Genomic DNA, 27,992 nt, shown 5'->3' with positions numbered 1-27,992 from the left:
AATTAGACTACTTTCAAATACATAAACAATATTGTACTAATGAATCCTAACTATTCAATCTATATTTCTATATTTTGAAGTAACTTGTCGTACTAATTAATATTTGAGATAAGTTTATAAATATTTTAAAAAGATATATTTAGTAATTGACCTTTATTTGTTAAAAAAATAAATTAATAGCACATCCAGTATTAGACACTTGTTGGTTATTTTACACAATCACAACTGTTTTACATAAAAATTTACCAAACACTGTAACACTGCTTTTTTTTTTTTTTTTTTTTTTTTTATTGCTAAAAGTACTTTTACAGAAAAGTTTACTAGACACTTTACTGCTTTGTTTCACAGCTGCTAATTCTCACATCACATCAATACCAAACTAACCCGTAGTACTACGGTCTAGTAGTATTCTTTTCACTTGTAAGTAAGAGGTTTTAGGTTTGATTCTAGCCAAAGACGAATTTGAACCGCATTATTACTAGCCTACTATGAGGCTTAGCCCAACCCCTCTACTTAGTGTAGATAATATCGTTTGATTAAAAAAAAAAATCGTGTAAAGAAAGAAAAAAAAGAAAAAAATAAATATATAGGATTTGGTCAAATTAAAAAAAAAATGCAAAGAAACTCTCTCAAAAGTGAGACTCTTCGTAAACTTTCTGCTACTTGATCTTTTTGACCAATTTTTATGACAATAATATAAAACATTCCTGGGCCCTATCAGTTCTCTTGAAAAAATGAATTGATAGAAGGAGCCTGTTCTTTAGTTTTGGGTTTGGGTGGTCCAAAACTCCAAATCCTTGAGGATAAGAAAACCGCTCTCTCTGTGAGTCTCTCGCATCCATGCCAATGCCTTTGAAGCGTTAGATGTAGAAGAAGAAGAAGAAGAAGAAGGACATGTCAATCCTATCAGTTTCATCATCATCCTCATCATCCGTAGCCGTTGGATTCTGTAATTCCCACATACACGCCCTTCCCAATGCCTCATTTCTCACCCAACTCCCACTCCCACTCGTTGGGGCTCACCCAGCAAATGACCAGAAGAATAAGAAGAAGCAGAAGAGGAGCGCCGCCGCCATTGGAGGAGGAGTCATGGCCACCAAGCTCACAGTCCTCAGGACCCCACGCACTCTTTTCTTTGATGAATTTTTGAAACACAGTAGCTTCCAAGGTTTCATTCCTTTGAATTACCTTCTGCATTCTCGTTACCTTTTTGCCCATTTCATTCTGATTGCTCTTTGCTCTACTCTATCACCTCTGCGAAGTTGGTGTTTTACAATCGAATCAATAGTTCATGTAATATTATGAGTCACATAAGGATGTGTGTGTATATTTGTAATGAATTTTTGTTGAATATTTATACTTTTGTTGGATGCTCTATACCAAACATGTTGTCGTGGAAGGCCCTGCTAGGGATGGTCAGTGGGTACCCATTTAGCTAAGTGGCAACGCACTTTTAAGTGTTAGATATGTGTTAATTGTGGTGGTGAGTGGTGGTGTTTGTGTTGGTGATGATGATGATGGTGACATATGGAGTTTCCATGGTCACCCATTGACCATCCTCTGGCTTATTAGTTGGAGCTGGAGACGAGAAAATTTGATTTGTTTTTTCTTTTCTGTGATATTTAAACGGAATGCAACTTTTCCTTATGATTTTATTGGTTGAAATATGCAGCTAAAACTAGAGATCCTCTGTGTTTCCGGGCACAATATATCTTATCCACTACATCGCATTCAACATCAACAGCAACAACTACAGTGCTTGATTTGGAGAGGCTCAGATTACCGTCTTTAGAAGTTAATTCTGATTCTCTGGCTTCAAGTAGACCGTGGACATACACAGGGGCAATCGGTCCTCTGACTGAGGTAATGGTTACTAATTGATAATTGAGTCTCTTCAGTGCATATTTTTCATATATTATCTTTACTTTAAAGTTGTCACTCCCGGGTGTAAGGCTTCCCCAATTTATTTATCTATTTAGTTTTGTTCTTGGTCATCATATTTAAGTGCAGAGGTGCACACATTTAGGTAGTTTGTTTTGATTATCATTGAGCTTGTGACCAAATTGAGAATGTTTTTTTAAATGCCTGCCGGATTTGCATGATTCTTGGGTAATAGATAACTTACACAAACTAGGTTTGCATTCATTCAAATAAATAACACAAACCGTTCTAAAAGTTTGAATGGATTCTGGTTAGGTTTTCAGATGGTTTTTGAGCATGTTTTAGATGCTGTGGCCTAGCCACCTTCACTTGTTCATAGCATACTGCAATTATAAATTCTGATCTCATGCTCTATTGTCGGGTTTAGAGTTTAGGATTCCAGGTATTTTCTTTCCCAATTTAATTTTTCTGTATGTATGAAAGACGTTGAGCTTACAACTCTAGTTAACTTGGATGTTTCTCATCAGGCGAATTTTGGAGCAACTTTAGCTACAGAAACTCTTCTCACGAGTGAAGAGGCTGTAATAGAAGCTGCTGCCGCCGAAGCTGTCACTCTTGCAAAAGCGGCTCTGAAGGTTGCAAAGGATGTGGCTATGCTGGTTAGCAGTAGCACTAATCACTCTGCTAAACCAGAAAGTTCATCTCCAATTTCTCCAGAGACTAAAGCTTTGCATTTCAATTGGGCTCAGCATATGGAAACCGAACAGGTTTCTAGAGTAGGAGCTTCCATGGGAGCTGAAACTGCATTTGTGGAAGATCATTTCATTCAATCTGCAATAAAAGAGTTGGAAGAAGTGGAGCAAACAAATGAAGAATTTGAACTTCTGCAGGAGCAACTTTCCAAGGGTATAACTGCAAAATCGAGTCGTCAAACGGAAAGGAAGGCTAGAAGAGCAAAAGCAGCAGAAAAGGCTGCTGCAAGTGTTGTGTCCGTGAAGTCTGGTTCAGCCACTAGAAAAAAGCGTTCTTCGGTACAAGAAATAGACCACTCAGATCCATTGCGTTATTTGAGATCAACTACCCACACTTCTCGCCTGCTTACTGCAAACGAAGAAATTGAGTTTTCTGAAGGAATCCAGGTACTACTAGTGTCATCATGAGAGTTTTGAATCTACCTTGATGCTTATGAAATCTTTCAATTACTCCTTGCTTGCAATCTTGATTGATACTGCACCCCTGCACCCTCAGAAAATATAAATAACAAATTATAAAAATAAAAAAAATGAATGAAAAGGTTTATTTACCCTTTTTGTAGCTGATAGGTCACATCCTCACTGATAACCATGAGAAAGTTCAATACTGTAAAGAAGATCCTTCACTGAACTACTCACAAATATACTTCCATTTTGCAGTGATTTAAAAATGAACCATGCACACAATATCCTTTCATGGGTTAAGTATACTTGATGTCTAAATTATGTGGGCTATCACAGAGGCTAAAACATACTACTCATGGGTTGATATTGAATCTATTGATAGATTCGCTAAAATTGTTTATGGCCAACACTTGAGAAGTTATTTTGCCAGTTCATTTACTTCATGGAATTAAATTCGAAGAGTATAATTGTATAAGGCTTTTACTGGGAAGCGTTGGATAAGAATTGCGCATGGATTTTGATTGATATAGTATGTTATCATGTCATGGATGAAAACGGGGAAAATTTCGAGAAAATTGTTCAGTCCTAGAAAGTTAAATGCATGCAGAGGTGGTAATGGAGTACAAGTAAAAGTAGGGGAATAGTGAAGTCATTGTAATATTGTACAAGTAGAAGTAAATAGACAAGAGTTTCTAGTATTTGGAGTTAATGTGAGTATTGTATTTATTTCTCTTTAGTCTGATTTCTGATGCCTTAATATTGCTATATATTTCAGGAACTACTGAAACTGGAAAAGCTGCATGAGGACCTTGCACAAAGATGTGGTGGTCAGCCCACCATTGCACAATGGGCTGCAGCTGCAGGAGTTGATCAGAAGACTTTGAGGAAGCGTGTAAACTATGGTATTCTGTGCAAAGACAAAATGATCAAGAGCAACATAAGGCTTGTAATATCAATTGCAAAAAATTATCAGGGAGCTGGGATGAATCTTCAAGATCTTGTGCAGGTATGATTTTATCTTTGTTATTAAATATATATATATATATATATATATTTGCTTTTCGTATGAAAGTACTTATCCTGAAGGATGAAAAACCTATTTCCTTAAAGTCTTGCTGCCTTTGAATACTTATTCTTGGTTATTGACTTTCAGGAAGGATGTCGAGGCCTTGTAAGAGGTGCAGAGAAATTTGACGCTTCAAAGGGTTTTAAGTTCTCAACCTATGCACACTGGTGGATTAAACAGGCTGTTCGAAAATCTCTGTCTGACCAGTCCAGAACAATTCGCTTACCCGTGAGTTTTACCTTCATATATTTATTTTTACCTGTGGTTCCTATTTCGTATCATGGCTCTTGAGGTTTGAATGGTTGGGACCCCATTTTACTGGACCAACACATGGCAGAATCCAATTTTTTTCTCTTCTTGAAACATGAATACAGAGACTGAAATTGATTTTGAGGCGGGGAGGATCATTGTTATGATTCACATTCCTGCTGAATCTGTGTATCCTTGTGCTTCATATTTTTAATACTCTTTGCATTTGTATTATTTTGGTAAAACAGTTTCACATGGTGGAGGCGACATATAGAGTTAGAGAGGCTAAAAAGCAACTGTACAGTTTAAATGGAAGACATCCTAATGATGAAGAAGTTGCAGAGGCAACAGGGCTGTCGATGAAAAGGCTTTCTGCTGTATTACTGACTCCAAAAGCCCCTAGATCTCTGGAGCAGAAAATTGGAATCAACCAGAATCTAAAACCTTCGGTCTGTCCTATCTCTACATCCAATGAAATGGCAATTTTTATCCAACATTTTGGTCACCTTTTGTGTGTTCCTTTCCTGATGATTACATGTCGTTCTTCACAGGAAGTAATCTCAGATCCAGACGCAGAAACAGCAGAAGATCTGCTGATGAAAAAATTTATGAAGCAGGATTTGGAGAAGGTACTAGATAGTCTCAATACTAGAGAGAAGCAGGTTGTCAGATGGAGGTTTGGATTGGAGGATGGAAGGATGAAGACACTGCAAGAGATAGGGGAGCTGATGGGAGTTAGTAGAGAGAGAATTAGACAAATAGAGTCATGTGCATTCCGAAAACTGAAGAACAAGAAAAGAACGAAACATTTACAGCAGTACGTGGTTTCATAGGCCGATGTCAATATGGTGGTTAAATTGCAAATTTAGTAACTAGTTCATTTGAGGTTCATCCGGCGCATCTTCATTTTCATCTATATTATGGCTTCGATTTTCATGTCGCCAACCGGAAATCTACTCTTTTCACTCTTGTAACACGAGAGAATATTTGTGCATAGAAAGTTAGAAACAGAATATTTGGATGACGCATTTCAAATTCTTTTAATGTATCAAAGTAATTAAAAGTAAATTCATATGAACAATCGTCAAGAAGCTCGTATGTCAAGCACTATTTTCGCTTGATTTGAACTCTAGTCCCGGCATTCTTTCTGCAAATATATTACTTCCTTCATGTCAAAATCCCCTTATAATCATCTCAAAATGCAAAATCATTGTCCTTAACTGTCAATATACCTTGAATTTGAAGGTTATCCATTCCAATCTAATCTTCTATGCCAAACGGGGGGGCTTAAGGCCTCAACTTCCGATGGTAGAAGTTACAACATGGACAAGAAGTGGAGTTTATCTCACTTTCAAATAGTAATCCCTCTAAATACAGCAAAGCCAATATGAATAGACATGTATCATTCAACCAAAAGTTCTGGTTGAGAATTTGACACATACTTATATATCAATGACATGAGTTTCTCACTCTCCAACCGTTCGATTACGAGTTAACTAGCATCACATCTAGCTCGAAAACTCGAGCATTGGCAAAGTTTCCCGTTACTGCTACAAGTACTTAATCAATGCCCAGGTGACAATTATCAAAATCACAACTCCAATGACCAGTAGGATCAAGCAAGAACAACCACCTTTGTTGCGTTTGTTCAGTACTGCCAATTTCTTTTGCACCCGCTGTTTCAAGAACAAACTCGCGTCAATTGAGCATAACGGAGAGGTAGAATAAATTAAACTGACAGCTTAAAAGGGTAAATCGATCACAAACATACGAAAAATCATCCAATATCCACACAACTTGTTAAGCACTAGCTAAGCTATGCATATACATTAAAACAAGGCAGCTCAAATACTAGGTGAATACTGCATTTTCTCAGCACAATACGACTACAGTCATTCTTTTAGAACATGTTCTCTTCTGTTTGAAAAGAGATTTGAGATTTAGGGTGGCACTTTCTAGTTTCTATGCCTGGAAGAAGTGAGCATAACGAATAGTGTATGGGTGCGTGAATGCGGGTGCGATCCGGTGAAATTCAAACTAGATAAGCATGCAATAACTGTAATGATTCAACCTGTAGGTTCGAATTTGTTGATTCCACCTGCTGGTCCAGATTATCCTGCACATTGTGGAAGCAAGGAACGGACAGTAAAAAAAACTGCAGCTATCCTCTGTGCAATTCTGGTTGAACATGAAAGGAACAGTAATAAAGTAAAGTGGAGAAGAAATCAGCAAAAGAGCAAACCAGAAGCCTCGTGTGCAGATCAAGTTCCTCGTTGACTGCCAACGCAATGTGTTTGGTACTAATAACCGTCTCCTCCAATTTGTCAAGGCCTTCATCTTGTTCTGCTAGGAACGTAAAACGTTTTACAATTAGTCACAGACTAAATCACATGGTGGAGAAACTAATAATCATACAATTTACAAGCACATGCCTTTAATGATTTGTCGTTGAAAGCCAACAAGACCATGGTTGTCTAAACCAGTTGTTCTGCTCATTATGTCATCCATCTTCTTATCAGGGCCAAGCAAGTTATTTCTGTTAGCAAGACTAGACATGTTGAGAGTAGTAGCCATTTGATCAGCTTTAGAACTCAAACTTGCGAGCATATCTTTGCGACGATTCATTTCTTTTCCTGTTCTGTTTATCACAACAGCTATTAAAATTTGTATTTAGAGTGATAACCAGCTAAAATAAAGTAATATGAGCAAAACAAAACCCAAAAAGTTAAGCAATCCTAACTAATCTCATGACTCTGAAATTCGATACCAACCATACATTTCGACACAATTTAGTAGAAAAAGAGGACAAAGAACACCCTGCTAATTCTTCGCTTCGAAGTTTTACTCAAAGAAAGTGTGTGACAGATGTTAATGGCAACAGATAGTTGGGCAGTTCAGTGAATAATACTGGCTAGCTAGAGAAACATTAGGAAAGAAATGTGCCGATGAAAGAAGTTGTGCAACAGCATTGATGGTATAGTCTAAGGCTGTGGTTTGATTTGTTCGAATGAAGAAGCATTCTGAAGCCGTACCTGGTCAGACAATAATTCTTTGGAACATGGATGTACACTAAAAGTTCAATATTTTGCTACTTCAGACTGCATGATGGGGAAGGTTTAATTGATTGGAGCGTAAAACTAGCAAGTTTGACACTGCTTAATATTTAGAAACTTCACATAGGATTTAAGTTTGAAGTTTGTCTGATTTAACCCCGTTGGATGTAATAAGGTACACTAAAACTGAACCACCCTAAGGTTCCCTATGAAATTAGGTATGGAGTACTTAATGCCACTACTAACAACGTCTTTCTTTTGTATGAGAGCGGGCGGACAGATAGTGTAAGTGAATTCGAATATTACTCACATTGACTCCTTCTGCTTGGTGGGAAGCTTAGACAGGAGTGAGTGCAAAGTCTCAAGCTTTGTCCTTAGTATCGTAACCTTTCTTCGAGTTGCAGACATATGACGTTGTGTTTCTGGTCCAGAGGGTGACACTGGCAACGAACTCCTTCCGGAAATCATGCCATTGATTTCATCAGCAAGCTTTGAAGCATCATTGAATTCTCGCATCCACGAGTCAGGCGATGCCATTGCTACTGCTAGAAAAAACAATATCTTGATACTTGATTCATACACAAATCACAATACGTAAAGCAAAACTACTTCACTTGGAAACAAAATTATGATCATCTGGGTGAGATAAAAAATACAACTAATTATACTTTGCAATTGCATTGCGAATCTGCTATATACGTAGCAGCTAGCAGATTAGCAATGCAATTAAACATTAATTAAAATACCTGGTTGAAGTCATTAAACCAGATAAATGACATTAGCATGTAATTAAGCAAGAACAGGTAAGAAATTATTTAATTTAGTGTACAGCAAACAATCTAGTGAATATGTTAACTCATATGCTGACCCTGACTGAGAGCAGCTATAACTTAACCAACAAGCAACAACAAACTATCTGAAGAGTATTTGGGAATTATTAAAGCTCAGATTGGATTTAGGGGAGCAGACTGTTGAAATATCTCACATCGACCGTATCTATGAGAAAAAAAGAGTTTAAATATCAAAACCACACTCCAACTAAAATCGAGGACTTTTGTGATAAACCTCAACCCTTGACGGATTGTGCAAGTGATAATTAACAAGTTTGGACAATATCGATGTAGTTGGAAATGGGCTTTTCGCTCATTTCTCATATAATTCTACACATAGCAGGGTTCTAAAGATCCCAATAACAAATTCTAACCTCTTGCAAAAATGGACGTAGCCAAATTAATTAGAGAAACTTGGTCTTCGCCTCTCCCTCTCCGTATTTTAAAATAGATTAATTAGAATATCGCTTCCTCGATAAAAAAAAAAAAAAAATCCCAATGACAATAATCATCAAGAATTATTTAGAAATTAGATGTAGTCGACAAAAGGTTCCAAATTGCCAATTGTAGACCGAAAGAAGAGCAAACGATGCATGACCAATGAATTACAATATAATTAAGTATGTAGTAATGAGAGAAAGAGAGAGATGTATGTTTATGATAATGAATAGTTAAGGAATGCATTACCTTAATTGATCTTGTTTAATTTTGATTACAATCGGAGTGGGCGATGGAGAACGTAGACGCAGACGGCAACAAACGGGAACGAGGGAGGAAGGAAGGAAGGTATCGCACTCGCAGAGGACAGCCTGCAGCCTTCCTTTCCTACTTCGTACAGAAGGAAACAACAGCCAATGAGAGAGAGAGAGAGAGAGAAAGCGCAACAATTTTTGTCTGTTTCCGTATGAATGCGCATTAATAATCAACTTTACAATCCGTGCAATTTTTTTTTTTTTTTTTTAACAAACCATATTATTTATATTAAAAAAGAGAAAATGAATTTAACATCATAATAAGTTAGCGATAATATGATTTAAATTCTCATTTGACAAGAATCGAACATAAATCTTCTGGCTTACAAGTGAAGAGAAATATCACTAGACCATACTACTAAGTGGCTACATCGATCTTAGAGTTGTTAATTTCTTACACGACCTCGTTAACACTATACAAAAAATAACGAATTTTGGGTCGACTCGATAACTAATTGGATCGTAAATTTCTTAACGAGTTTACACATGGATAACCCGTATCAATTGGTTAAGAAAAAAGTTAGTTTGATAATTTTGAAATACTATAAAAACTTTGCTAGTTACTACAATAGCCATAGTATAATCTCAAATAAGTGGAATTAAAAATTTCCAAAGCCCATTAAAAATACAAAGCAATTTAAAATACCAAAGCACATAAAAAAAATTGTAATAATTTATTTACAATTGTGAAAATGTGAAAAAATACACAAACACTCGTGATCACATCCTTTGCTCTTTGACGATGGGTACATCGTCGTTTGAATTTTTAAACCCTACAAACCCTCATTAATAGTGTTTTTAGGCGGAGTTCAAATTAAAAAAATAAAAAAAATAAAAATTATAATTAATGTCCAAGTTGAATAATGTGAAAGAATATATAAACGTTTGTGATTGCGCCCTCTTTACTTACACAATTGTTATATAGTTTAGACTAGCAAAAATTGCCCGCGTAATGCTGCGGGTTTTAAAACTAAAAAAAAACATGTTGAAAGTTCTAAATATATATACAATAGTGTTTACAATAAGGAACAAAATAGGTGGCAGAGGCCTTTCCGAGAGGATAAAGCATGGTTGAACCACAATAGTGCTTTTTCTGGAGGCCCATTAAAACATGAGATGCCATCTTAACCAACCAATATGAACAATGGGAGGGACTATGTATCACACGAAACAAAGAAACAGCAAACTGATGACTTGAGGATAACACAAAACCTATTTCTGTTTTCGAAGCGGTGCAATGGCTGTGAGAAGAAACCTAACATCTCCTTTATCCCTAGGCCTCAAACTGAAGACATTTGGAAGCAAGTTCAACCAATTCTGTGGCATCATCATTTGCATACCGCCCTTCAATGATGAATCCATCAACAATAATACATTCTTTCTCCTTATCAAGTCCAGTGCCTGAAGATGCAATAATCCATTAAACAATCCTCATATCTTTGAAAGCAGTAAACAAAAGATTTGTATTCCTAAAAAAGTTTGAGTTTAATGCAATCTGAGCTCAGGAAGATTCATAAAAGACGAAAATATTCAACATAGAAGTAACGTTTTGAGTAAACAAACATAATGAACTTATACCGTTCATGGAGTCCAATTTGAGATATCAATAATACGAACCATGTCAAAATAATAAATCAAGTGGAGGACATAAATACATATTGTATACAATGAAGACAAAAACATTCAAAATGATCGGAGCTTCGCAGAATGCTAATGAAAATTAAAGTAGGAGGATCCCAAAACATAATTCGAGCCTAAATTTGGAATCCTAAGATCATGCACCAAGACAGTAGAAAATTAGGAAATTAATGTCAATGAATTCACAGGGAAGAGATAAAAAGAATCCTTGAAAGAAGAATAATGTAAAGGTTCAAGGCATGTAAGTCCGCATCATGGCTTGGAGGAATATGTTTTCCACTCAAAAGGTCCAGCAGGATAGTTCCATAACTGTAGATTACACTTTCTGGGATGACCCTGCATGCAAAGTTGGACTCTAATCAAATATCTAAAAATTGGTTTTCACGACTCGACATGGATGGAGTTCACTGGGTGCAGATGCCTCCATTCAAGTAATTCGTTTATTTAGTTGCATACTACAATTATATAATATACACGGGTTATCTTTGAAGAAAATCTAATATCCAATATACGTTCATTATACTTATCCTCCATATCAAATATTATACGAGTAATAGTGCTCTTGTTCTGTCATTCAAACCGAAAAAACCCTCTTCCGCCTATTATGTTCATATATTTTTCTCATCACTTTGCCACTTTCCACTACTATATTAAAAATTTGTAACATTGGAATTGTGATACATCATCATTTGAAACTATCATTAATATCATAATGCGTATAATCATACTGTAATAGGGTTTTCTTAGTTATTTTCGGCTGCCCCCCACTAGAAGAAATTTCTGGCTCTGTTCCTGCATCTCGAGTCATCAAAAGTTATCAACTAAGTCAGGTAAACTATCAGACCACACCACCACAGGTAATTACTAAGATATTTAAAAATCCAAGCATGAAGGCTTTTAGAGATAAATTATAAACGTAAATAACTAATTAGGCTTTGAATAAATATCAGGGTGTACCTCAAAATGTCAAGCAACCAACTTCTTCCTCCAACGACTCGAATTTCTGAAAATACCAAACAAAGTGAATCTATTAGCAATTCAGAGTCTTTCAAATATTACCATATTTTTGCTGCAAGTCATGCAAAATTTTGGACATTTAAGGACATGGGTTTTGCTAAAAAGCAAAGGTTTTTGCTTGGTTTTTCTAATTAGACACAAAAAATTTCAATAAAATACATGGAGTGGTGGCTAAACCAAATTACCATCTTTTTCCTTCAATCCAAATTAGACAATAAATTCTTCAGGAAAATGCAAAAATAATGTTTTGTGGAAAATTGAGTGATTGATAGCGAAAATCTGAAATCAACACAACACGCATGAGCTCTACAAAGGTTTCAGAGCTTACCCAATAAAGGGACGACGTCGGAAGCAGGGGAAAAGGGGAGGTGGCGAGATTGCAGCAAAGGTCATGGTGAAAAGGAAATCGGCGGGCCAACACAAGAGCGACATATGAGCAAGTTTTGGGTTCTGAGTTTCAAATTTCTCGTTAAAGGGAAATGGAGGAAATTGGATTGCATAAACTAAACCGAGTCTTGGAAAGGGAGGAAATTGAATTGTAGAAACAAAGAGCACTGGTGGCAGTGATTGTGAGTTTGTGGGTGCAATGCCAGATGTCATTGGTATATTTTGGTAGTGGAAAAAAATTAAATCAAATAAACCAATCGGGAATAAAACTGGAAGGACACTGTTCTTATGAACAGTAAAACAGTGGTGTTTTCAGTTTTGGTATGGATTGAGTTTTTATGACCCTTCAAACCGTCGTAAATTTCGTTTTTTTTTTTTTTTGTTTGAGTGTAAAATAAATAAAAATTCATAATAATTAATGTACAAGTTTTACATCTTTCGTGAAGGTTTCAACTTCGAAATCCGACACCATAATCCATAAACCCTAGATTTATATTTAACCATCGTTTGTCGTTTACGCTCTATTTTTCTCACTGGTTTCATTTTTCAAACTTTCTTTTTTGAAAACATGATTCTTTTAGCGAATGCAAAAAAATAAACGGTTCGGATCGTTGATATCACATTCTGATGTTTATGATTAACTGAAATATGTGTCGATATTATGTAGTTTCTAGAGAACTTATAAACTCCAAGTAATATGTTTTTATACACTTTGAGCAATATGTCCACTAATCATAAAAATATGAACGTGATATCAACTACCTGAACCATTCATCTTTCTATATCAGCAAAATATCATATTTTCAAAAAAGAAAATTTGAAAAACGAAATTCAGTGAGAAGAATAAAACATAAACATTAACGACAGTCAAAAGTTAAATTTAAATCTATAATTTATGGGATTATAGTAGCGAATTTCAGAGTTGACCTCTTCACAAAAGTTGCAGAGCTTGTCATTACGAGTACTTGTGTGTGAGTGTATATTATTATTATTTTTTTTATATTTTTCACACTTCTACATTAGTTATAAACTATTAAAAAAATGTTACTATAATAGTAGCCATAATATTTAATCTCACTTACTGTTTACACTTCTACATCACACGATATTAAATCCTCATCGTTGGATTTTGGATGGTTTTAATGTTTGGTTTTTCTATGCTTAGTTTATGTGGAAGAGAGTGCTAATATGGAAAGCCTTATTGAAAATGTCATCAATATAAGTCTTGAAGACAATAGACCAAGCCAAGTTCCAATACCATTTCTGTGACAGCCGGTCCCGGGAATTTTAAAAACGTACGCGTGAAAAGACAGTTTTGCCCCTAGTTCGATTTCTTTACGTTTATTTGTTGTTTTTGAGTTTTGGTTGGCATGTTTGAAGCCACACACACCTTCCCACACACCACAGCCTTTTCCTCCTGTTTCCTGCACTGTCCCGAGTCCCCATTCCTTCCCTTTCCTTTGAAAACGTACGGACGCACACCCAAAACCCATTAAACTTCCACAGATCGAGGAAACCAAGACCATATTCGAGCTCGTGAGGCTTGTAGGAGTCCAACCATACCATTTCCAGCTTGTAGGTAGCTTGGTGAGGTCCCTAGGAGGCTCGGGGTGGTTCGTTTGAAGGTTTTGGACGTCGGGATCACGAGTTTCGAAGTTGGCCGGAGTTGGGGTGATTTTCCAGGTGAGATTTAGTGGTTTTTGGTGCTTGAAAGTGGTATGATTGTGTTCCTCTCGTTGTAAGCTTCATTTTGGTACCAATTTCGTAAAATTTGGTTGAAAAACGAAGAAGATAGGACGTTTTAAAATTTTCCCAGTTTTCCGGCGCCGGAGAAGATGACGGAATATTCCGTCAAGTCTTACAGAATATTCCTGACACCGTTGACGGAATCTGTTAAAACTGACGGAATATTCCCTACGGCGTCAATTGATGTCGTCAGCGTGCCAGGCATGTGCCTGCGCGTGGCCGGCGCGTGGGGGCGCGTGCGGCGGTGAAAAATTATTTTAAAAATATGGGGATGTTCCTGAGGTTGAGTAGATCACGTTGGTGTATTCATACACCCCAATTGAGCAATGTATGAGAAGTTATTTCGAAAGGTTGGTTATGTGCTTTAAAATTAACGTTTTTATAGTTATTTCGCATATAGGTGAGACGTACCCCGAGGACGAGCGTGGTCACTCGAGACAGGGGGGCTACGACCCTTCCACTTACCAGTGAGTGGGCTTTTTGTTTTCCGTATATACCTATATACTTATATTTTCCAAGAAATTGATTTGAATTGTCATTTACCATATGCCATGCATTAGATTATCGTTATTTATGCATCGTTAGTTGCATTAATAGTTGTATATATATACATACGCATATTGGGTGCTGCGGACGCACATAAGTGCCAGGTAAGTGTTATTCATGTTTACATTCAGTAGCGATTCAAGATGTTTAGAGAGCTCATAACCTGCACCCCCGGTGTTAGTGCTCCCGCCCAGAGTAGGGCACAGTCCTTCACGTGATGTTCACCTCCCGCACCACACGCTCAGCTTGGATCCAAGTTAGGTGCACAGTCCTGTCGTACAGACCACATTAGGTGGTTCCGACTCGTAGGTGACCCGCGATTATTCCCACAGCCTTCACGTGATCGTAGCATTAGAGCGTTTATATATATTACACTCAGGCCTGTCGTACAGACCACTTTAGGTGGTTCCGACTCGTGGGCATGTTTAGTTATTGATATTGAGATTTGAGCTCTAGATGCAGCCGTACAGGTCACGTTAGGTGACTCCGGCTGCCAGATTATATATTATTGATATGATTGATATCTGAGCACTTGCATTTCATCCTGAGGTTCCGACATGGCATATTCTTGAGCATGATTGGCATATCTATATATACGTACGTATGTTTATTTTCTGGGAAGTATACAGGTTTTACGGCGAGGGGTTAGAACTTATTTGTTAAATGGTTTTCGAAAAGCTTTGTTTTTGCCCACTCACGCTTTTGTTTTGCGCCCCTCCAGGTTGTAACGGTCTAGCAGGTTGGTGGTTTCCCAGAGGGCTTTCCCGGCATTTCTAACAGGCGATCACCAGTGTAGGACCACCTTCGGGTGTACTGTTGTTGCGTCGTTTTCTTTGGACTGCTTTAGGCTTACTGCTCTGAACTTATGTCTCACTTACGCTAGCACTTGTGCTATTACCTTATGTATGCTAGTTTTTATTTATTCGTACTATTTACTTACTATTTTATTAGCTTTCGCACTGTGCACATGGTTACGTCACTTTCACGTGACGGCCAGCATACCCTGATCTCGATCGGGGTGTGTCAATTTCCCTTGGTGATTGATGAAAATTGAAGGGTTTTGTTGTAAAAAAAAGTGCAAGCTTTGAGTCTCATTGGCATGTTTCTAACTTTTGAGAAATGCTCCGCAGCCTTAAAAAAACCTCCCCCATTTTGCATATCCTTGAACATTTGGTATTTTGTAGTAATGTTATACTAATGTTCTTTTTGTTTTTGTTTTTTTTTTTTTTTTTTTTAATTTAGGCTCTTGTTAATCTTTTTTTTTTATGGAAAAATAAAATATTATAGCGAAAAACCTCTTACACAACCAGTATTAATACAGTTAAATTGAAAATCCAGGTGAGCATCCACAGGGAGATAAACATCCCAAATACAAAGATTCGAACTATTAAGGCCAGTAGACGCCAAAGCATCCATTACGAAATTTGCCTCCCCGAAGATGTGCTCCATCTAATATCTTGAAAGTTGTTGGCACACAACCTGATGTTCTCAGTAATAGGTTTTAGGTTCCAAGGCACATCACAAACCCCACAAATAGCATCCAAGACAAGCTTTGAGTCGTCTTCCACCAAGATATGTTTCCAATTCTTTCTCTTTGCTCAGATCAACGCTTCACGGAGAGCTAAAGCCTCAGCAACATTGATGCTCACAGAGCCAGATTTCATCGCACCAGCAAGGATAGGTTTACTATCCCAATTCCTAACCACGAACCCTTCACCAGCCAAAGAGTGAGAAACAGATCCATCAAAGTTTATTTTAACATAATTAGGTGGATGGGGCTCTGCCACTTAATCAAATTATCTTAACAACCACTCTCAGGTTCTTTTCATGACTGGTATTCTCTTTAAAGTACTCTTTACTCAGATTAGCTGAGACTCATGTTCATTAAATGCGTCGCTAGCTGGGCTTAACGAGTCCTTTCAAAATCCATTGGACTAGCTAAGCACTTCCCTTCATCCTGCTAGATTCACCTCCTTGACCTCGATTTTTCGACGGCACAGGCTTCGGGCACAGTTTATCTCCGACGACGAACTCGTCAACTGCTTCATCTTAGTCGATTACCTCAACGACTGCGTCATCTCCACCGATTACGTCGTCGACTACGCCTTTTCAGTCATCTTCTTCTTCGTCGCAATTGTCATGGCTGTGAAGCAACTCCTAGTGAGAGCGTTTCTCTTTTTAGAATACAGTTTCAATTTTTGCACTTGAATTTGATTTGGATGTGCTATGATTGTGAATTTCAATTTCTCTATGATTTTTTAGGTTAGAGAAATTATTTGGCTGTGGTATGATTTTTTATATCAATTTCTGTGAATTTCAATTTCTATAATTTTGTATGATTTTTGCTCTGAAAAGCTTTGTTGGGTGATTTTTAATTTTCTTAGTCGTTGAGCTAATGGTGGATTCTGGATGATGACTTTGATGAACCAATTGGGTGATGAATGAGCTTGGATTGAGTGGGATTCTTTTCCTTTGTCACACCAAATACGTTGGCGACCATGAGAGCTTCTTCAACGTTGGCGGCCATGCATTGACTCCAAGCTCATATATCTGCAGGTTTAATTGGTTTCTGGGAATAGCCCAACACCATGGTTGATTTTTTGGATTATGTTTGAAACCCATATGAAGTTTTTGTTGGTGATATCATATTTGACTATCAGTTGGATCTGCTTTGATATAGAAAATGAAAACATGGTTACTTGCTTACTCGATTGAATTATGTAATTGTAGTGCATATACTTGTTAATTTTGGTTGAAAATTTGATTGGTTTTTACTACTTTGGTGTTGGATTTGAGAACTGGAAAATTTGGTTGAACTTCTGATGTTGGTTGAAATTGAAGTTGAGGCAAATAATATGGACATTTTCTTATATATCACGGGTCTTTTTTTTAAAAAAAAAAATTATCCTACTTCTTAGTCCGGCATTGTACCAAATGTTTCACTAAATCAGTCCAACTTAGTCTAGTTTAAGCCAGTCCAGCTTAGTTTCTGAAGCTAGTCCAGTTCGAGATAGTCCGGTGCAACAAACGCACCCATAAAACTAGTCCCGTATGGAAACAAACGAGGATTACACTAATACTTAATCTGGTTCAATCCAATGAAAGTTAAGGAGGTCAAACAAACACCCCCTAATAGTAGCCATAAGATTTAATCTCACTTACTGTTTACACTTCTACATCACGTGATATTAAATCCTCATCGTTGGATTTTGGATGGTTTATAATGTTTGGTTTTTCTATACTTAGTTTATGTGGAAGAGAGTGCTAATATGGAAAGCCTTATTGAAAATGGCATCAATATAAGTCTTGAAGACAATAGACCAAGCCAAGTTCCAAGACCATTTCCCTTGGTGATTGATGAAAATTGAAGGGTTTTGTTGTAAAAAAAGTGCAAGCTTTGAGTCTCATTGGCATGTTTCTGACTTTTGAGAAATGCTCCATAGCCTTAAAAAAACTTCCTCATTTTGCATATCCTTGAACATTTGATATTTTGTAGTAATGTTATACTAATGTTTTTTTTTTTAATTCAGGCTCTTATTATTATTATTTTTTTTTTATAGAAAAAGAAAATATTATAGCGAAAAACCTCTTACACAGCCAGTACTAATACAGTCAAATTGAAAAGCTAGGTGAGCATCCATAGGGAGACAAACATCCCAAATACAAAGATTCGAACTATTAAGACCAATAGACACCAAAGCATCCGCTACGAAGTTTGCCTCCCTGAAGATGTGGCTCCATCTAATGTCTTGAAAGTTGTTGGAACACCATCTGATGTCCTCAATAATAGGTTTTAGGTTCCAGGGCACATCACAAGCTCCACAAATAGCATCCAAGACAAGCTTTGAGTCGCCTTCCACCAAGACATGTTTCCAATTCCTTCTCTTTGCTTATATCAACGCTTTATGGAGAGCCAAAGCGTCAGCAACATTGATACTTACATAGCTGAATTTCATCACCCCAGCAAGGATAGGTTTAGTATCCCAATTCCTAACCACGAACCCTTCAGCAGTCAAAGAGTGAGAAACAGATCCATCAAAGTTTATTTTAACATAATTAGGTGGAGAGGGCTGCCACTTAATCAAATTATCTTGACAACTAGCCTCAAGGTTCTTTTCATGACTAGTATTCTCTTTAAAGTACTCTTTAGCCATTGTCAGGGCGCGAATAACAGACTTGCCTTTCTATCATTCCAGATTTGCCAACAAATGGACAAAGCTTTACTTAAACAGCTAACTTCAATTTTCCCATCATGTGGCAAGGTACTTAGCCACTCATTTACCTTAGGATTATTTGCAATATTGCAAAAATAAGGTTCATTTGAACAGGTTGAGACTTGCAAAGCATACTGGCAGTGAAGAAAAAGATGGTCCTGGTCTTCCTCATGATTATGGCACATCGGGCATTAATTAGTTACATTGGGTAAAAACTTGCTGAGACGTTTACTGGTTTGTAACCTTTCTTTGACAAGACTCCAGAAAAAAAATTTAACCTTAGGAGGTAGAGTCTAGTTCCAGATCCTATTAATCAACATTTGTGTTGGGGATGTATTTAAATTCTCGAATTGGAGCCAAGTCGCAGATTTTACTGAAAACTTTCCATTAGGATTAGGACCCCAAATAGCAGAGTTAGAGGTACTATTAATAGCAACAGGAATGGCACAAATCTTATTAACAATATTAGTATTTATAACATTCTCAAGGTTGTTTCTATCCCACTGACCATTAACTATAAACTCAATAACTTTTATATCCCACTTAATACAATGGAATTGGTTTTCTGGTATAAGATGAAAAATGGGGTGAGGTAAAATCCAGTTATGGGTCTAGAACAAGATGTCCTTGCCATCACCGACCACCCATCACATACCCTTTGAAATTATATCCCTTGATCAGTATTCCTTTTCAAGCAACTGAATGATGTTGCTTAACTTTACTATCCAAAAGTTCTCATTCCTAAGGTATTTCCTTCTAACTATATTTGCCCACCAGTTATCCTTATCAAATAAAACTTTCCATCCTAACTAAGCAAGGCAAGCTCTATTGAAGCGATCAATGTTTCTAATACCTAAGCCACCTGCTTGTTTAGGTCTATAGATTTCCTTCCAACTTACTGGATTGAACTTGTAAGTATTACCCCAGAAAAATTGTCTGGAGTCTTTATTTAGTTGATTAGTTAACTTCTTAGGGCACTTGAAACAAGACATTATATGATTAGGCATGCCTGTGAGGTTCGCTTGAACAAGAGTGAGCCTACCCACCTTAGAGAATTAGCCTTCCAACCCGCTACTTTTTGCTTGACTCTTCTAATTAGCTCTCTTCCATTCAAATGATCATTCCAAAAAACAATGTTATGAATTCCAAGGTATTTTCCAATGGTAGATTTATGCAATGTGAAGAATATTTACAAACTCATTTCTAGTTTGGTTATTAGTATTTGAAGAAAAATAAAGAGAAGATTTATTAAAATTAATTTGCTGCCCCGAAGCAGTGGCAAACTTAGAACATCCATAGCATTTCTAGCACCCTTAGTAGTAGCTTTAATAAAAAATGAGACAGTCATCCGCAAAAATAAGATTTGAAACTTTATAGCCAAATGGGGAGGTGAGTAAACCAATATGAGATTTAGGAACAGTTGCTAAGGCATTTAGTTGTCTGATTAAAGGTTCCATACAAAGGATGAAAATATACGGAGAAAGAGGGTCACCTTGTCTTATACCTCTACTTGCATTAAAATATCCATGCGGTTCACCATTAATATTGATAGAAAAAGAAGCCGAGGAAATACACTTCATCACTAGGTTAACCCACCCTTGACAAAATCCAAAACTTTCCAAAACACACTTGATATAAAATCCCAGTTAAGTAAATCATAAGCCTTTTCCAAGTCAAGCTTAATGGCAAGATCCCTTGTTCTTCCCTTCTTCCTGTTAGAACTTGTGAATAGTTCATGAACAATTAAATTATTATCTTGAATAAATCTTCCCGGCATAAACGCTCCCCTGGTTGGGGATATGCAAATAGGAATAATGGATTTTACCTTGGCACATAAAACCTTAGTTATAATTTTATAGCTCACATTGCAAAGACTTATCGGACGATAATTATTTATAGTCTCTGGGAACTCCACTTTCGGGATTAAAGCAATATCTGTATGGTTAATCAAATGAAGGTTAGTACAATTAAAAAAACAATCCTTGACCATGTTGCACACAGAAGGTCCCACCATACTCCAACACTCCTGATAAAAGCTAGCATGGATCCCATCAGGACCTGGGGATTTAAGAGCTCCAATACTTTTAATAGCATTCTAGATCTCACTATCCGTGGGAATAGCAGTTAGTTTACAATTTTGTTCACTTATTATACAAGGTTCAATGATGTGGGTAACCAACTTAATCTGGTCAATGGAGGGATTTTTCCCTCGTGCAAATCTCATTTTAAATTCATTAACAAAAACCTGCTCCGTCCCCTCTCCTTTAGACCACCAAAATCCATTGCCATCTCGAATTTTGTTGATTGCATTCCTTTTTTTTCCTTATTGTTGCACTCAATTGAAAGAACCTTGTATTTTTGTCACATTTTTAAGCCAGTTGGCTTTGGCTTTTTGAGCCTACATTACTTCTTCCTCCTTGAGAACTCAAGAAAGTTGATCATTTATTTGCATTTGTAGTTGAATTTTATTCTGTAGAGTATTATAAACATTAACATTGCTATTCAATCACATAATTTCCTGTTGGATTTTGCTAAGATCATTTAGGAGCTTCTGTTTTCTTTCTTTAACTGACCCAAACACCACACGATTCCAATTTCTCACAAGGAAAGAAAACTTACCTAAACAACCCCTAAAATAGTCCATTGGGGATAATCTCTCATCGTAGCTCCAAGTCTCATTCACAAAATTTTTAAAATCTGGATGTAAATTCCACATAACTTCAAACTTATTGGTCTTCCTTTTCTGACTAACACGAGGTCTGACCTTATCCAAGAAACTAGGACTATGGTCAGAACCCAGGATAGGATAGTTATGAAGGAAATAGTTAGGATGGGCTTCAAGCCAGTAGGAGTGTGCTACTACTCTATCAAGTCTCTCAAAAATGAGAGTTTCATCTTTATGGTTGTTAGTCCAAGTAAAAGGAACCCTAGATGCATGTAAGGAAATAAGACCAGTTTTGTTCAAAAAATTCACAAAATTTGTCATATAGCAATTGTTATTTCGATTGTGCCCCCTCCCCCAATGCACTTTTCCTAAGCATTCATGATATAGTTAAAATCCCCTACCATCATCCAAGGCTTATGACCAGGGTTGAGGGTAAGTAACTCTTGCCACATACTCTCTTGAAAGGTTTTTTGAGGGTAAACGTAAACAAAAGTAGTAAAAAATTCAACATTCAGCACCACATCCTTAATAGAAGCATGAATAAAACGCGAAAAAGCAGAGATAACATTAACATCTAACATGCTAGAGTTCCAACATAGAAATACTCCCCCGGACCTCCCATCGGGGTTACATCCAAAAAACTGATCAAATTGTCTCACAAAATAACTAATAGGGGCTTTCTCCACAGCGGACTTGGTTTCAACAAAGCAAAAGAAATCTAACTTAGACAAACTACATAGATAATTGAAATCAGATATGAACTATGGTCTTCCAATACCCCTACAGTTCCACACCATACCCTTTATTAATCTAACTTGTCAAGATAAGCAGATGGACCCGCCTCCTCGACATTTTCTTCTCAGATACGCTTCCTAGGACTCAGCATTCCCACCGTAGGTCTAGTAGTTGTAGAAGTCATCTCAGTTGCATGCAAAGCAGCAACAAAGTCCCTAGCGTGCTCTCTAGCTCCAGACTCATTGTCTTGCACATATGGCATCATAACATCCTGATTTTGTTCCAGCATAGACATGGCATCGAAAAAAATTCAATTTTCCTAGTCTAAGTCCACTAGAATTTATAAGACTCACATTGAAAAGTTATATCAACAAGATTATCGAAAACAAGGTAGTCAGGTAAAAACCACTCATTGATAACTTAACATAAAAAAGGAAGTCATCACTAGCAATGTCTCGGTAATCTAGACAATTTGCATTTACCTGCCTATCATGCTCATTAACCTTCCTAGCCCTCCTCCAGTCATGCACTAAGTCCGCCTTTGGAGTCCATCTCGGCTTAGGGCTAGAAGCCACCTCCTTATAGGACCTACCCTCATTTGAGCTTTCACCAGAAATTTTTTTCTCACCTCTCATCCTCCACTTGGGAATGACCGTAGTCCAGCCCTCTTCATTCGGTCCGCCAACCTCCACTTACTGGCCCGATTCCTCGCACTCCATATAATCCTCCACATTAGCAACCTTAGGAAAACATAACATCACATCATCCTGAAGACAAGCTTTTATATCTTCATCAACAACTACATCTTCTGGGTAAACAGTTGGTTCATCCTCAAAAGCTTTATCGATCATGAAGCAACCATCATCAGTCTCAAATTTTGCACAGCTATTTCCTTCAAGGCACATTCGTCCGCAATAGAAGCAAACCTCAAATAATTTCTCATAGCTAATTAGAATAGGTGAATCATAATCGTGAAAACACGCTTCAGAGAGAAACATAAGTCCACCTCCAGCAAAACATTCACAAACAGCCCGTTCAGGCCCAAAGTTACTTCATCAACCCTAATCACTTTTCCAATTGGTTGAGTGATGTCCCTGATAATTTGTTTTTCTTTGTACTGCACCGAGACACTTAACAATCTCACCCAAACCACTAGCTTAGTAATAATATCAGTATCTTGAAGTTTTATGTCCATCATTCTAGATGGGAAATTTGGCCCTGGACATAGCATGGCCTATTGTTTAGGACCTACTTTAAGTCGCCTTCATCCGTGAACTCAAGAGCAAACCATTTCCTTCCAAAATGGTCCAGATAAAAGGTACTCTTCACTTCGTTTTTTCCACAAGAGACCCAACTTCCATTTAATCAGACAAGCATCAAAGAGTTGACCAAATATCTTCCCCATAAGAACCCTAGAAAGCATGTGGTCAACATTGATAAAGGAAGCAAGGTGGTTAGTGACCCTAGTTACACCTCTTTCCATAGCGAATGTCCTCCTCGCTTTCTCGATGATCACCGGGTCTTGATTGGGCTCGGGAACGAGAAAAGGGTTCTCCCGTCTGGGGATGTAGCCCTTTGAGCAGATACAGGAAAAGGTTCATCTTGAGAAAGAAACGAAAGGAAAGGCTTGAGGGTATTAGGGTTAGTGGGTTGAGCAGAAAACCCAAGTGACGATTTATAGGGAGCCAATTAGGAGGAAACCAACCGTCAAAACAAACTAACATGATGAACCTACTGTCATCAGGGAGCTCAAGAAGCGTAAGACTAAGATCATGATTATCCTAAGCCACTAATTGTTGGGATCAAAATCCGCATGTGGAAAGCCCCAATAAAACGCAACCAGTCTGAACAGTCTAAAACCAATCACAATAAAGCAAATCAAGTAGGGGAAGATCAACTGTTCCCAAAGATAGTAGTCCCCAAGAAAAGCAAAACTATCGCAAACCCCCACGAAACACCAATAAAGATGGGATCTACACCCAAACAAGACCCGGAGGAGCCAAAAGTCCCAACAAACAGAAGAGAGAACTCCAGGCCCTCGAAACGAAACCTTACAGACCACACAGACAACCAATAAATTAGATTAATTAAAGAAAAACTCACACCATAAACAACCAAAAAACTAACAAGTAAAGAGCAAATAGCTAGGTAATCAAACCACCACTTAGCAAACCAGTCTGACAAAAACAAAAGCAAAATTATCTTAGCCCTAATTATCCCTCCCCCAAATAGATCAGCTAGATAATTACCCATCCCCCAATCATCAGGATTAATCTTACCTTCCACACACTCAACCTTCAGCCAAACAGCCAAAAGAACCAGGCCGACATCATAGGAAGTAGCAAGGCACGAAAGCACCCACGGCGCTTCGTACCTAGAAACCCTAGCAAGAACATTTTTTTTCTTCTGTTGAATTCTTTTGGGATATGTAATACTTGAAAGACAAATGCATTTTTATGTTTTGAAGTAATATTTTATGTGATAATGTGGTATGTAAATACTTATTTAGTATTACGTTTTTCATTGATTATTTATTGATTTAAAATATGTTTTCTTTCACCGGTAATGAGTTGTTAATATTAATGGATCAATTTCAGGTCGGATCATATTACTCGTTTATTTCAACGGGTGTTACACGATATGACCCGTTAAGATATCGGATATGCAACAAAAACGATACGAACACAGAAAACACAACACGAATATCAGGTCTAATCAATCCTAACGAATCAACTGAATAAGCCGATCCAAATCTCTTTAGCATAGTAGATTGGTTTTATTCAATTTTGAAGTTTTCTAAACTGATTGGACTGATTGAAGAGTAGACACAATTCGGTTTGATACTAAAACTATAATCAAATCAATTAGCATTTAACGGTTCGGTTTCAACCAATACCATTGAAACCAAATCAAACCAAACAGGTTAATCAGTTTTGTTTGGTTTCAACCAAGTACTATTGAAACCAAATCAAACCAAACCGTTGTAATAAGTTTGGTCCTGTCGGTTTAAGCCTATTCCCCACAACATTTCAAGAGTTTTAATTTTATAAACATATATACATTTCACACATTCCAATTTGACTGAAAAATTAAGTTTCTGGAACACAACTAGAAAGTACTACCCGCACAATTGCTGTGGGATTAGAAAATGCATGAAAGATTATGTTTAAAATAAATAAAAGGTTGTGTTGTAGTAAATTGTTTCAGTTTAGGTACATTGAATTGAAACTATGAACAATCACACCCAATGTTGTGAATAAAGGTTTTGTTTGAAATAACACTGATTTTATATATGCATTGCGGTTCCTGCTAGAATAAGAACAAATTTGCAAAATGATTTGCTTATTTTGGTAAGAGATTAACAAATCAGGTATAATTTATGACAGTAAATATAAGAACGGATAAAACACTTTAAATAACTATTAGTTTTACAGAAAAGCTTTTCAATCCAACATCATCCAAAACTATGAAATAACATAATACATACCAGGATAAAAAAAAAATTCACAAATTCAACTTTCACAGCACATAAAACACAACTTCCACAATCATAAAAACAAAATATAAACAAAAAAAACAAAAAAACAAAAGCAAATCATACAACCAAACGATCTAACGATATAAACAAAATATCCAAAATTATAAAAACAAAATTACAAAAAAAGAAGAACAATGTGTTCTGAAACGAAAAACAGAAGCAAATCATATATAGCCAAAATTACAATGAATGATTTCATATTTTTCTAGATAAACCGTATTCCCTTTCGTTATGTATGATAAACTTGCTGAATTCTTGTTTCTACATAAGTTTAAGAATGCATTCATTTTTCCCGTGAAATGTGTGATCCAAGTGTATTAACATCTGATATGGCATATAACATTATGTTTTTTTTTTTTTTTTTTAAACCTCAAAATTAAGTACCAAATCTTTCACTTCAAATTCCATAAAAATCAAAACTCTGAAACGAAAAGTTATTGGGTTTTTCTCTTGCGAGGAGGAGTTCAAAACTCACAACTATGCAAGATGGGCATTGACGGTATATTCAATTGGTGTCAGATTTCACATTCATTTTCTGCCCTTTGCAAATTTCGTAAAGCAGCCACCCTCTCCTGTTGCAATCCTCACAGAGAATCACCATGTCAGCCTTGGAAAAAAACTAGAAACAAAGCAGAAACATGTAAAAGAGCAGTGCCATACCTATGGAGCTCTCCAGTATGGACAGGCTCTGGTTCCTTTGCAAAACAACAGAAAATAAAATAAGAAACCCGCCAGAAAACTCGGAAAACCTCACCGGAAAAATTGGACAACAACTTACTTTGATTCACGGCATAAAAATTAACGCGGTTAGCAACTAAGCAAAAGCATGGTTGTTCAAGTTGATGCAATGAGAGTTCTCCTTATACATCAGCACTAAGCAATATGAATTGGACAATGTAAAGAGGCTCCGTGCTTCAAGAAATCCCACAAAATTCTCAGCAAATATTACTTCTTCAATGAAATCTTAAAAGAGGAGAGTAAAAATGTATTCAATAAAATGTATAAAATTGATATCAGATGATGCAACACACTGAGATCAATAAGAGCAAGTGAACTGAGATCAATCTTAGAAAATTGGCATTATAATGATGCTTGCATCGGAGGTTTTTACATCAGAGACAGGGGATACAAACAGGAAAGAGTTATAAACCCAATTTACATAGGCTGTTTATATTTTATTGATATATTGATTAATTAGTCATGCAGCAAGTATCTTCGTATTGGAGAAAACTACTTTTGGTAATTATAGTATTAAGATGTATTATGGGTTAAACTATCTATGAGTTGAAATAGCTAAAACAACTTTTCAATTGTGAGTTGAAATTCATTAGGAATCCTATGAGATATCAAGATACCTTTATAACGTAATCTCTGGTCCTTCCAAGAAATTGCTGTACTGCATGAAGTTCGCTCTTCTGGCTTAAAAAAGATGCAGATGGAACTGATAAAAAGCAGGAAATGAAACCTCATGGTGATTCATTAATGGCTGTAAAAAGGAGAGAGGATAGAGAAAGTCTTGGTCAGAATTAACAAGTCATAGATTACCGAAGCTGAAAAACGAAACCCAAAGGTAAAGTGAAGAAGACGCAGTTGAAGTAGAGAGATTAACATTGAGAGACGATTCGAGAAGAACTAAAAGCAAGAGCAAAAGCTGGAGAGAAGCAGAGAGAGTGGCGAGAGACAAAACACAAACCAAATGGTAAAGCGATGAAAACCCGGTCGAATTGTAGAGATGAACGATGATCGACGCGTGGATCCAATGGACAAAACCGACTTTTCCCTGTAGCAAAAGAGGTAGCAGCAGGGCAACCAGAGAATGAACCGAGGGCATTTCCGTCCGGACCTTACGGATCAATGGTGCCATCCTAAAATTCAGTTTTAGTAGATATAAATTTCATCAAGTGAACTAGGTTAAACTCATGTTAGCAAATGATTTATTTGTTACAATCTCACATAAGCCTAATATACAAACGGATCTCCTAATTGCTAATAATCATTGCTACTTATAATGAACTAATACTTATAACATCTATATGGCTAGACATCAAAATAACCTATAATATGCAACACATTGTAAAATAAATAAAATTATAATTAAAAGATATATGATCATTTTGTTTGATTTTGGCCAATTTCAAAAGTATCAAATTTGAACAAACTCAACATAAAATTGGTTTGGTTCGTTTTTTAACTTGTTTGCCTTTTTCCTAGGTCAAAACCAAACCAAACCGACCAAAACAATTTAAATTTGATCGGTTTGAATAATTCGGTGGGCTTGATGCCCACCCCTAGATTGATCACTTATATATTAGTATTTATGTGATTTTGGTTTACATGTGTAAGTTTTTTATTGGCTAACAATTAGGTAATGAAACATCTATTAATACTTGGAGTTGTAAACAGGGACCTTAATTAATTCAAGCTCATTTTGTGTGACAAATCAAGCTAATTTGTGGAACTATCGCTATCGGTGAAAGTAACGATATGCAAATTTGTGAAATTATTAATGGATATATTG

General features: G+C 36.7%; 2 protein-coding genes and 1 long non-coding RNA gene across 5 annotated transcripts; 1 reads left to right on the top strand and 2 right to left on the bottom strand.

Annotated features, from left to right (window-relative positions):
• Nucleotides 1-742: 742 nt before the first annotated feature.
• LOC103966207 (RNA polymerase sigma factor sigB) lies at nucleotides 743-5,485 on the top strand. Its single transcript, XM_009379360.3, has 7 exons — nucleotides 743-1,168; nucleotides 1,673-1,863; nucleotides 2,409-3,020; nucleotides 3,814-4,044; nucleotides 4,192-4,332; nucleotides 4,602-4,802; nucleotides 4,905-5,485. Exons 1-7 carry the CDS (start codon nucleotides 895-897, stop codon nucleotides 5,184-5,186), a joined length of 1,932 nt encoding a protein of 643 aa, XP_009377635.2. The 5' UTR covers nucleotides 743-894; the 3' UTR covers nucleotides 5,187-5,485.
• Nucleotides 5,486-5,582: 97 nt separating this feature from the next.
• On the bottom strand, nucleotides 5,583-9,108 carry LOC103966208 (syntaxin-51). Of its 2 annotated transcripts, none has more exons than XM_009379363.3 (6): nucleotides 8,924-9,108; nucleotides 7,717-7,951; nucleotides 6,786-6,991; nucleotides 6,596-6,696; nucleotides 6,425-6,469; nucleotides 5,583-6,029 (listed from the first exon to the last, which is right to left on the bottom strand). In XM_009379363.3, the coding sequence occupies exons 2-6, from the start codon at nucleotides 7,941-7,943 to the stop codon at nucleotides 5,904-5,906; spliced, it is 705 nt and encodes a 234-aa protein (XP_009377638.1). In that variant the 5' UTR covers nucleotides 7,944-7,951; nucleotides 8,924-9,108; the 3' UTR covers nucleotides 5,583-5,903. The 2 variants fall into 2 exon arrangements, with proteins under 2 accessions (XP_009377638.1, XP_009377637.1); XM_009379362.3 differs by having other exon boundaries at nucleotides 7,717-7,948; nucleotides 8,924-9,106.
• A 16,505-nt stretch (nucleotides 9,109-25,613) lies between these two features.
• Nucleotides 25,614-27,210, bottom strand: LOC125472175. Of its 2 annotated transcripts, XR_007254103.1 has the most exons (4): nucleotides 26,830-27,210; nucleotides 26,253-26,386; nucleotides 26,135-26,169; nucleotides 25,614-26,046 (listed from the first exon to the last, which is right to left on the bottom strand). It is a non-coding gene; the product is annotated as an uncharacterized LOC125472175 (long non-coding RNA). The 2 variants fall into 2 exon arrangements; XR_007254102.1 differs by lacking the exon at nucleotides 26,253-26,386 and having other exon boundaries at nucleotides 26,830-27,187.
• Nucleotides 27,211-27,992: the final 782 nt, after the last annotated feature.

This window comes from the organism of the source record quoted next, unplaced genomic scaffold (assembly GCF_019419815.1).
Source record: "Pyrus x bretschneideri cultivar Hongxiangsu unplaced genomic scaffold, Pyrus_bretschneideri_v1 Contig66, whole genome shotgun sequence".
In the NCBI taxonomy this organism is placed as follows: Eukaryota; Viridiplantae; Streptophyta; class Magnoliopsida; order Rosales; family Rosaceae; genus Pyrus; species Pyrus x bretschneideri.
The sequence above is the reverse complement of the archived record's forward strand: the minus strand, read 5'-3'. Positions and strand labels throughout refer to the sequence as shown.

What these genes read in the sequence shown, in the direction of transcription:
- LOC103966208 (XM_009379363.3), bottom strand. Translation starts at nt 7,943, where the DNA reads ATGGCATCGCCTGACTCGTGGATGCGAGAATTCAATGATGCTTCAAAG. An exon ending in ATCTGCACACGAGGCTTCTG is followed by an intron (nt 6,470 to 6,595) that starts GTTTGCTCTTTT and finishes CACAATGTGCAG; the next exon opens with GATAATCTGGACCAGCAGGT. An exon ending in CAACAAATTCGAACCTACAG is followed by an intron (nt 6,030 to 6,424) that starts GTTGAATCATTA and finishes TTCTTGAAACAG; the next exon opens with CGGGTGCAAAAGAAATTGGC.
- LOC103966207 (XM_009379360.3), top strand. Translation starts at nt 895, where the DNA reads ATGTCAATCCTATCAGTTTCATCATCATCCTCATCATCCGTAGCCGTT. An exon ending in GAAACACAGTAGCTTCCAAG is followed by an intron (nt 1,169 to 1,672) that starts GTTTCATTCCTT and finishes TGAAATATGCAG; the next exon opens with CTAAAACTAGAGATCCTCTG. An exon ending in AGTTTTCTGAAGGAATCCAG is followed by an intron (nt 3,021 to 3,813) that starts GTACTACTAGTG and finishes TATATATTTCAG; the next exon opens with GAACTACTGAAACTGGAAAA.